Here is an 11,326-nt window from a genome sequence, read left to right as displayed (position 1 = left end):
TAGCTGCCATTCTGGGAGCTTTCTCTGGTTTGTAAGAGCACCACGCTAGAGACATGGCATCTCAAATATCACCTTCAGAATTATGCCCTTCTTCCCGCATCCATTCTGGGGCTTCACCAGGTCCTACCAACAGTTGCACAAGCTGATAAAGACCTGGCAGCCTGGGGTCACAGGCTCTGATAAGGATTTAAAACTCTTAAAAAACTCAGCATCCTCCTCTTTATCTATGACCCTTAGTTGTCTTTGACCAAGAAGTGAGAGAGATCTGAGGAGGATGCCCTGCAACCTCGGGTGGTTTTATTTTTAAAGGTAACTGCTCAATTGTCTCTTCGGAGTGAAAAGGCAGTTCAGATAGAGAATTAGTAGACCACGAGAACCCAGGAAAAGAAGGGTAGAGGGGAGCAGTAGAAGTCATGTCAGTCCTGTCCTCTTATCTTAGGTACCTTTTGTGTTTTTCTCATTAGCTTTCTGTAATGAGCCTTTCAATAAGGCTATTTCAGAATCTTGAAGCCCTTTGGAAGCTTCTGCACACCAATTAATTAGGCATCCCTTTCTGTTTGCTTAATTTGGGAACCCTTACTTTCTTAAATGAACAATCTTGTCTAATTGGAATGCTTCCCGTAATGGCCATTGCGATTCTAGGTTATTTTTAGTAAAATTTTTCCATCTTGCTACCTACCTGCAACTCCTGGGACTATAATTCTTAGATGTAAAATAAGCTGGTGTGCCGAAAGGTGGCATGCTTGACTCTTCAGGATTTAAAGATCTCATTAGCCAAGATGTTGGGTTTCTGGGAGACAAACTAATGCCTAAAAGGGATACGCCATGGCGTTGGGGACTGTGCGTGTTTTACAGTGTACCTCATTGCACAGATGTCTTCTTGAGGTTGGCAGGGTACCTCGAGTCAATCTAACCTGTTCAGTGACTAACTTATCCTATCTTGAAAGTCTTCTTGATGTGGCAAGCACTCTAACAACCTTTAAATGCCTGACCTGTGTCCACCAATTTTTGCAATTCTTTTGGCCTCCAAGATCCCTGCTAGCAATAGCCCTTATCTACACAAAACAAGACAGACAAACAAACAAGAAGGCCTGTACAGACTACCACCAATTCCCTGGGAAATTTGCTGAGGTTTTGTACTCTGGGACTTGTAATCTGAAAGGCTAAGGGTTTGGTTCTGGGCAGACCTTTCTGCCAGCTCAGTTGGGCTCTGGGCATAACTGTCTGCCAGTGTAAGCTGACCTGTCCTAGTTAGATTGGTGGCTCAAAAGCAACAACAACAACAACAACAACAACAACAACAACAACAACAAAGCCTCTCAGATCAAGAGGAGCTTACCCAAAGCCCTCAGAAATGGCGAGAAAGAGGAACCCAGTACTCGGAATTGCTGGCGAGGAAGTTATCATAAAGCACATCTTAAATAGGATTACAGATCATTACAATTCTTAAAACTTTATTTATTCAACCAACGTGGCAATAAAAGACCCTAAAGGCGAATGTATACCATTATATAGTTGTTATCGAAACTTAGCTCTTTCAACATTGAGAAGTTTTAACTAGGCAATTAAAGACCTGATAAAGATGAAACCTAAAGCTTTGTTTTTTTGGCAAAGAGAAAAAACCCTTTGTTTACATTGTCTTATCAAGAGCAGAACAGTCCAAGAAAACTTTGTCTTTTTGAACAGAGAGAAAAGCAGAATTTTAACCTTACACCAGTGTACTTTTAAAATTTCATTCATCTCAACCTTAGTGGAATAAAGTCATAATTTAAAAGACATGCCTATCTTAACAATATTTGATCTGTATCCCCTTAAACGTTTACCATTGTTAATTTTTCCCGTGGAACCAGTGAGGAAATTTACAGTTAAAGGGGGTGTTTTTTGCCTTCTGACAGCTTGGGGAGTAGTGCTAAGGCACTGAAGAGTCAGATAAGCAGGCTGCACCCCGGGGGTGCAGAAACGGGAAGGGGGGTGGGGGGAGAAGGCGGAAGAGGTGAGGAACCACCTAGGGGCTTGAGGGCTGGCAGTCCAGTCAGAGGCACCGAGGGCAGAGAAAAGAGTTCACATGATCCTAAAGTCTGTCAACTCAGGTAGATGAGCAGATATGAATTTTTGTTTTGTTTTATATTATGCTTTGTTTTGCTTTGCTTTTTGTTTTTGTCTTCCACTAGTGGAATTAAGCAGTCTAAGTCGGGCCAGAGAAGACAGGGAAGTTCCCCAAAACAAAAGGAGTTTCAGCAGCTGCTTGGGAATATTCCTTAAAATCTCCACCCCGAGGTAGGCTAGCCAGAAACAATTGGCTCTAATTATCATAGTTATTAATCCAGGAAATGAATGAGAGAGAAGCCTTCACATATAGTTCGAGTAACCAGAGTGTATAGGAAGAAACAGTGAGAGAGAGTTAGAGTTCCCTACGTTAGGGATGCCCTCTGTAAAATCCACTGCACTGTTTCAGTGCATTGCTTTGCTGACAATGACCGGAAGCCGGGCTCGCTGCCTTGGTCGGGAAGGCCATGTCAGTCAGTTGTTTCAAAGACACAGGAATAGCAGCGGCAGAGCCCAGCGTAGCACTAGTCACGCAAGCATCATGAAACTCTTGGGCACAGACAGCATACTGGGCTGGGGTCCGAATGATGTTCTTAAGACAGCCCCAGTCCCAGGCACACATGGAATGAGTGCCATGAATAGTTTCTAAAATACCGATTGTAAAAGGGCTGTGATGGACCTACTGCCGAACTGATTTTTGCAATTCTTTTACTATTGGAAAGAACAGGCCTTCACGGTCACATTGCCCATTTTACCTGTCAATGGGAAACAGCTGGAATTTACTGGCCTTATGGGCTTTTTAAATGTACTTTTGCATGGGGGGGAGGACTTTATCAGAGCAGGTCAGTGAGGTTTTCAGAGGCTCCTTATCGTCCCACCCTTTTGGGGAGGGGGGAGTAGCTTCTGGCTGTAAAGGAGCCAGAGGCACAATCTGAGTACAGGGGGAGCAAGGCTTTTCCTCCTTCTTATTTACTTTTTTTTAATTTTTTTTTTAAGTTTTATTTATTTTTGAGAGAGAGAGCATGAGTTGGGGAGAGGCAGAGAGAGAGGGAGACACAGAATCTGAAGAAGGCTCCAGGCTCCGAGCCGTCAGCACAGAGCCTGAAGCAGGGCTCGAACTCCCAAACCATGAGATCATGACCTGAGCTGAAGTCAGACGCTTAACCCACTGAGCCACCCAGGTGTCCCTTCCTCCTTTTTAAAAAAAATTTTTTTAAACGTTTTATTTATTTTTGAGACAGAGAGAGACAGAGCATGAACGGGGGGAGGGGCAGAGAGGGAGACACAGAATCTGAAGCAGGCTCCAGGCTCTGAGCTGTCAGCACAGAGCCCGACGTGGGGCTTGAACTCACAGTCCGCGAGATCATGACCTGAGCCAAAGTCGGACGCTTAACGGACTGAGCCACCCAGGCGCCCCCTTTCCTCCTTTTTAGATGCACTGCCAGGGCTCAAAGGGGGGGAAGGGTAGCTCGGACAAAGGACCAGGTGAGGATCACTCTAGGGGGTACTTTTAGCCCCTTTAGAAGGCCTGGCCTTCATTGTTTTTTCTATTCGTTCCAACGCTTCAAGATAGTAAGTTCCTTGTTCCGGGAACCAAGGGCAATTTTTGTTGGACGGCCAATAATCTATGGAGAGCCTTGTAATTTAGAATAGTCCCCGCTGTCTCTCCTAGGGGCTGAAGAATTCAAATATAGCGCTTTTGCAGGGAGTCGGGGGAGGGAGGGAGTTTCCCATGGGAGATCTCTCAAAAAGTTCCGCAGCAGCAAATCCTAATAGAGTTTTGCTTTATCCCTTACCTGGTTAGGTAGAGACTGTACCTGGTGCACTTTTTTCTTGGAGCTCCTTTACCGGTCCGCGGTGTCCTGCAGTCCTTGTGTCGCAAGGCCACGTCGCAAGCTTGGCCACATCGGCTCCTTGTCCACATCGGCCCCTAGTCCCCCCTTTCCTTCTGTCACGTCATCTGCCATAGACTCTAAGTCTAAAGTTCTCTCTTGTCTTTTCCCGGACACTAGCCATCTCTTGCTTCAATCCTGTGTCCGCTCTTTTGTTAGACAAGAGAGAACTTTAGACTTAGAGTCTATGGCAGTTAACATCATTGACAGGGAGTCTACCTGCATGTAAAGAATACTGGGGTCACAGGAGGGTGCAGGTGTGTCATTTTATTGTTGCTACAGAGATTGAAAATTGGCTGTTAATTTTCAAGACTTATCTTTGGGCTTGGCCACAGCTATCATGTTCATCTAAATCTAACCATACAGAAAGCTGCTCTAGTCCTGGAATTTTCAGTTGTATAAAAGTCTGTTTGTGTTACTTTTCTCTAACTTAAAACTTAAATATCTTTGACTACTATGAGAATATCCACACCCTGCAGTTCCATTTAAACATCGATGGTTATGTTATGAAATAGACTTTAGGTACCTTTAGCCCAGTTTGGTTCCTAATAAAGATTTACTTTTACATAAATTTAGAGCCAGTGCAGTGTAGTGAAAAGCACAAAGATTTTGGAACTAAGATAGTTCTGGACTTATATACTAGCCTAAATAGAAGATAAGCCTGAATCTCAATCTTGGCTCTGGCAGGTACAAATTCTGAGTTCTTATTGCTAAGATGACTACACAAAGCAGTAATAGAATATGGAGACATTTCTGGCATTAATTATTGAACTTCAAGATGTACCTGAATGTGGCTCAGAAGAATGGCATGTATTAGGTCTTTGCATCAAGATGCAAAGAAATATATGAAATTAGGACATTAAAAGAAAGTATATGGAAGGTGAGAAAGGGAGAGCCGGGCAAGATGACTATGGACTTGGAATGGAGGTTTGATGATGGAACATACCTTTGGATTATATTACCTATTCAATGACCAGAAAATGAGTTGAATTTAAATGATAGGTGCTTTCATAAAAAAATGAAACATATTTATACCATGTGCTGTAACAGGGTCTTCAAAAGGCAAAATTCAGAGAAGTGATGCTGGGGGTGGGGGGAATCTGAACAAGAAAACTACTGCCTGCCCAATATTTTCAATAAAGAGGAAGCAAGGTGACCAGTAAGACCCCAATGAAAATATGAATGCATCCCAAGAAGGAACAGAATGGAGTTATTAATAAGCAGAAAGTTGTCAGAAGTTTACACATAGGACAGATGTGGGGATTTACAGGAAACTTCCACACATACACACACAAAACAAAAACAAACAAACAAACAGAATTAGCAGAATTCCAGAAAAGGTGGCAGTGGTAATCATCTCTGTAAGTCCAAATGGAGCTCCCTAAGATCTTACTATAAGATGGAGAATTTCAGATAAGACTAGAAAACTGAGACTCGGGTATATGCAAGGCCATAAATGTCGCTTAGAATTGCTTTAACGATGTATGGGATGCCGTGGTAGATTGCTTAAATTGGTCCCAATTCTTCAGCCTATCACATTCCTATCCTCTCTCACCATGAGAGGGATGATCTGTTCTATTCTTTCACTGTCCTCAGCCGTGTGATTTGCTTTGGCTAATTAGATGTTGGCATAAATTTTGCAAGCAGAATCTTATATTGCTGGACTTACATTACTGGGGCTTGCATACTGAGTCTTGTTCACGATTGTATTTCTACCATCACCATGAGAAGGTTATGTCTAGACTAGTGAACTGGTCCAGGGAGAAGGCTAAGAGATAGGAGGATCAAGTTCCCCTTACTAGCTTCCAGTTGGCCCCCAGGTACAGAACGAGAAATCTGAAAACAGTGGAGATATCTATGGCAACTCCAACATAGATCACTGGTCTCTAGAGACATATACGAAATAAACGTTTAGTGTTGTCTACCACTGAGTTTTGTGGTTGTTACACAATAAAAGCTGACTGGTACAAAAACTGGTATTAGAAGTGAGCTATAATGGCAACAATTCTTGAATATGTGGCTTTGATTTTGAGCCACATATGTGCTCAAGTTGCTGGCCGTATCACCCACTGCGATCTTCCAGATCACTTCAACAACAAAACCCAATCTTCGGCTTCTCACGAGAAGCAGCATATCTACACATCCAACACCCCAACGATTATGGCTGCTGCCAGACAGATTGGCTCTGGATCTGGCAGGACTCAGCATTCACAAGTCCCTAGGGACCACACACAAAATAAAGAGGTAGCTCTAGATGTGCACACAAAGACTCCCCGTACCTATTTCCTCTGCTTAGCACAAAGTAAGCAAAATCACCATTTCTCCATGATAGGGGTTCATCTCCATATCTAACGTCCTGACTTCTCAGCTGTGGCATGAAGGTCAGGCCTGCATCTAGGGACTGAAGGGGAAAGTAATTAGTAGTTCTCCAGGAGCCTGAACAGGTTCCCAAGCTTTAGGCACACTGACAGGTCTTCACATACCATCATCTACTGGGAGCCACTAAGAACCAAGACAGTGGCACAGACAATCACAAAGGTTTGAGTGGCAACCATGAGCTTGGGCCAGGCCAATTGCAAGTTCTCAAATAAACAACCTAACTTATACTGCAAGGAACTAGAGAAAAAACTAACAAGGAGCGTAAATGAAAAATAGAGACTATACGGACAGCAGGAAACAAATCAGTGAAACTAAGACTGGTTTGTTTGTTAAGATAAACAAAATTGACAAATCTTTGGCCAGACTCAGAATAAGAGACAAGACCAAAGTTAATCAAATGATAAATGAAAGACGACATATTATACCTGTTAACTACAATAGTGAGAATTTACCAATATAGTACTTTGCAGTCTTACTGGTGCTTAAATTTTTCCAAAGAATCATTAAACAGGCCATTAAAAAGTATTAGATTGGGAACATACAGTCAAAAAGACGGGAATAAGAAAGATTAGGAAAGGTCAAGTTGGGAGTAAATGAAGTATCAATTAGAGAAATGGTGTAGAACACGTGTTACTATTGATAGCTTACATATGCCTATTTGGCAAGAAATGTGAGCCGGTCATTTCAAGGCAAAGGACATAAAAACCACAACCATGTAAAATATTGATCCTATGCACCTTCCAATGTCAGTTTCACCTGATGGAACTCCTTCAGCAGCTCTAGAGCATTAATGCGTAGGAGTCAGAGCTTCATGACTACTCTTATTTGGCTAGTCCTTTCCCATTGGAACAGGACATCTACCTAACCACGTTAGTTGTAGGTGGGGGCTATTTTTCCCATGGGCTCAGGATTTTGATGGAGTTAACCAATACTGGGGATAGGGGGTAGGGTAGCAGAGAAAGGGTAGAGGAGAATAAGTCCACATAGTTTTACACAGTTGGAGATGGAAGATCCAGAAACTTAACGACTTCAGTGACCCCTAATACCTCTATTACTTTTTCAAGTTTCAGGAAAAGTATATTGTACTTGTGTACTAAAATTAAACATTTTCTCCTGGTTCTCAAGAGTTGTCATTTATCTTACACTACTTTTCAGAATATTTTAGGGGTGCCTGGGTGGCTCAGTCGGTTGAGTGTCCGATTTTGGCTCAGATCATGATTTTGCGGTTTGTGGGTTCAAGCTCTGTGTCAGGCTCTGTGCTGATCGCTCAGAGCCTAGAGCCTGCTTCGGATTCTGTGTCTCCCTCTCTCTCTCTGCCCCTCCCCTGCTCATGCTCTGTCTCTCAACAATAAATAAATGTTAAAAAAAATTTTTTTTATGAATATTTTATATTTTTAAATATTCTGTATTTTATAAGTCGTCTTAAATGACTTGTAATCAGTTTCTCTAAGGGCTGTGCACATAATGTTACTGGGGTGGTATTAGTAGAGCAAAAGTAGACGAAATTCTTGCTGGGGACACACAATTACATTTTACAAATATCATGCCACAGGGTGTCCCTCTGGGACACATAAATTGCACTTGGAATGGTCACCACAGCTATTCGCTGCAGGGTGAGATGCGGGATATTTGAACAATTTTCAGAACGACTGTAATATGAATGTTTTGATCAGAAGTTACACATCTGAATAATCCTTATATACAGAAGTTGTCTATGATGAAAAATGCAGTGCTTACTAGTTAAAATGGGAGAAGTTAGAGAAGTTAACGAAGTGTGCATCATTTAAACACCAGAAGAATATGTGGCTATGGGAGATACGCTATGTTACACTAAGGTTATTCATAGTTTTTAGTGATATTCCAACCTTTGGGGCCTAGCCACACGTTACAGGTGTATCCCCAGGCAGAAATGGTAGAATCTTCCATACCTAATCAGGACTTTTTCCACCTGGGTGGGAATATGATATGGTATATACGTATCAAAAAAGAAAAGTATATATGCGTATGTGTGTGCGTTTCGTTTTGTTTTGCTTAAATAACTGTTTCTGTCACTTGCAACTGGAAGAGTCTAATACATAAGACAACCCAGAGCCCACGACTGTGATCCTTTACACTTCTAGTATGTTATGAACACGGAGACTTTGTGCCTGAACTGGAGTTCATCTGGCTCTAATATTAGGGTTAATTTTATGAAATCAAAGGGTGAGATTCCCGGCTAATAACCCAGATCACACAGCAGACAAACCGGAGTTTTAACCTAGAGTTTGACCCTTACAAACTGTGTTCTCTAGGGCAAATTATATGATTTTATTTACCTTTATTCATTTTAAAGAGAAAACCATATCTGTTTGGCTGTCCATATATAAGACATTATGTATGGCATATATATAAATAACCCCTTGCGCACCTACCGCCTGTTAAGCTTTAAGCGCTAAAAACCAGTAGGAGCATCAGACAGGAAGGGGCGGAGCTCCAACGGCGGCCGGGGCCGAGCGCCGTTGGGGAAGAAGCTGCGACAGCGGGAGGTGCAGGTGTGTGTCCGGCGGTCCGTTAGCCGCCCGCACTGCGCACCTCGCCGTCCCGGCCATTGGTCGGAGGCCTGCAAGAGCCGGGGTGACTCTCGGATCTATGCCCTGGGGGAGCGGCAACACCAGATTCATGGCCACCGCGGCGGCTCCGTCTTCCTTGGCCCTCAGCGCCTCCAGCACCGCCGGGGCCTCCAGCTCATATGGAGTCTTCTGCAAAGGGCTCTCCCGCACCCTGCTCGCCTTCTTCGAGCTGGCCTGGCAGCTGCGCATGAACTTCCCGTATTTCTACGTCGCGGGCTCGGTGATCCTCAACATCCGCTTGCAGGTACATATTTAGTGCCATGATTACGCTGCCTACATCCCGGCCAGGACATGGCGGACTCCCAGGAGGCCTGGCGGCGGTGAAGAAAATTTGTAAGCACGGAGCTCCGGAATCTCGCGAGAGGTCGTGAGCGCTCTGTGCGGTTGCACTCTCGGTTCCTACCGGAGCTTCCAGGGCCGGGGCGGAAAGCGGGTCGAGGCTAGAGAAAGGAAATACGCGATTTTCCGGGGACAGCAAAGAACCTCAGTTAAGGCCTACGACAATATTTAAGATGCTTTGCAGCCTTAAGAACAGGACGAACATGATGCCGGGTAAAGAAAAGGGCGGCTACTAAAGTTTTCAGAAAAAAAAATTTTTCATGTACAAGCTCACGGTCCAAGTTAAAACAAATTTCGGGAAGATGGGATTGGACTGGAACCAAAACATTGAATGAATAAGAAGCTGAAGATCTTAAAGAGATACGTGGAAGGCAAATATATTTCTTCAACAAGAGAAAACAATGACAGTCTGAAATTCTCAGTGAAAATAACCACAAGTGTACAGGAAAAACATCCTTCTAATACCAAACAACGAAAAATGCTGCTGGATTTTGAACAGGGTTGGGGTTTTAGAAAGTGGACCCTCTTGCAGTGTCCGTGTAGTTCAAGACCTTGGAACCAAAGAAAAGAGTCCAGTCATAGCACTAACCGTGGTTATTTTGTGAATAACACTTCAGTAATCATAATAATTAATGTAAATGCTGTTTATGGTTTTTATCTTTTGAGAGAATACTTAATTATGGTTACAAAGTAGAATGCAAATGTTAACAGCTTTGATAATGGAAAAGTACAGTTTTCAAGTAGGGTTGTTGAAGGGGGAGGGGAAAGTATATGGAATGGTAATGATGTCCTTATAAAGTGGGAAGTTAAGAGATACAGTCTTGTTGATGTGGAGAAGAAGCATTTGATTATTTAAAGGGTAAAGGGCACAAAGAGTATGCCATAAAGTTGCTAAAATCGTAATATAACTATATTTAAGAGGGAGGAGAGTAGGGGAGAACAGCTTGAATTCAGTAAGAAATGACTAAAGATAGGTAGAATGTCTCAAAAAGAAAAACTGAGAATACCGGATGTGTTTGAATATAAAGACAAGAGATACTTAGTTTTTCAGAGTCTGGGGATGGATTAGTGATCTGCAGAGTTTTTAAAAATTAAGGAAACAAACGTGCCTGGGTGGCTCAGTCGGTTGAGCATCTGACTTCGGCTCAGGTCATAATCTCAAGGCTTGCAAGTTTGAGCCCTGCATTGGGCTCTGTGCTGACAGCTCAGAGCCTGGAGCCTGCTTCAGATTCTGTGTCTCTGTCTGTCTTTACCCCTCCCCTGTTTCTGCTCTGTCTCTTTCTCAAAAATAAACAATAAAAAAATTAAGGAAACAAATTTATTATGAAACAGGACAATTCAGTTTTTCAAAAACTACACTGCATACTTCCAAATTATGAATAATACTAGTCCTATAAAGTCAGTCATAATTATATAAATGCTGAATACTAATACAACAAGAAATGATTGTGTAACATTGTGGGGATTGGAGAGGAGACAGGTATGTGTAATGGGGAAGAATCAGTGAAGATCTAATGTAGAGAAGTCAATAAATCAGTATATGGACATTCAGAAAAAACAACAATAAACATAAGAAGTGGTTGTCTCAAGAAAAAAATCAGAGATGAGTAAAGATAGAGGATTGCTGTCTTTCACTACCAGTGTAACAGTACTTTGGTTTTTCTTAACTGTATATATATTTCCTTGATTAAAAATTAATTTAGGGAGACCCGAGTGGCTCAGTCAGTTGAGCATTGGACTCTTGATTTCAGCTCAGGTCATGATCCCAGGGTTGTGAGACCCAGCTCCGAGTCAGGCTTCCCGCTGAGTATGGAGCCTGCTTAGAATTCTCTGTCTCTTTCTCTCTCTCTCTCTCTCAAAAAATAATTTAAGTTTTATTTTTAGAAGTTCCCCCCAGGCAATTGAAAAGTACAGCATTGGTTAAGAGCCACCATAGTGAAATGGAATTGAGTTTTTAAATCAGGCCGATCATTGTTAAGATACAAACTTCATTTTGTGGTCTTAGGTGAGTCCATTAATCTGCCTAAAACCCAATTTCCTCAACTATAAATGAAGATAAAA

General features: G+C 42.5%; 1 protein-coding gene across 1 annotated transcript; it reads left to right on the top strand.

The window, feature by feature from the left end:
• The first annotated feature begins 8,784 nt into the window (after nucleotides 1–8,784).
• SMIM10L1 (small integral membrane protein 10 like 1) lies at nucleotides 8,785–11,118 on the top strand. The gene has a single exon (XM_025930321.2). It carries the CDS (start codon nucleotides 8,946–8,948, stop codon nucleotides 9,180–9,182), a length of 237 nt encoding a protein of 78 aa, XP_025786106.1. The 5' UTR covers nucleotides 8,785–8,945; the 3' UTR covers nucleotides 9,183–11,118.
• The last annotated feature ends 208 nt before the right edge of the window (nucleotides 11,119–11,326 follow it).

The sequence above is a fragment of the Puma concolor genome, chromosome B4, assembly GCF_028749965.1.
Source record: "Puma concolor isolate L17-30 chromosome B4, mPumCon1.1.hap2, whole genome shotgun sequence".
NCBI lineage: Eukaryota > Metazoa > Chordata > Mammalia > Carnivora > Felidae > Puma > Puma concolor.
This window is presented reverse-complemented; position numbering and strand designations above follow the sequence as displayed.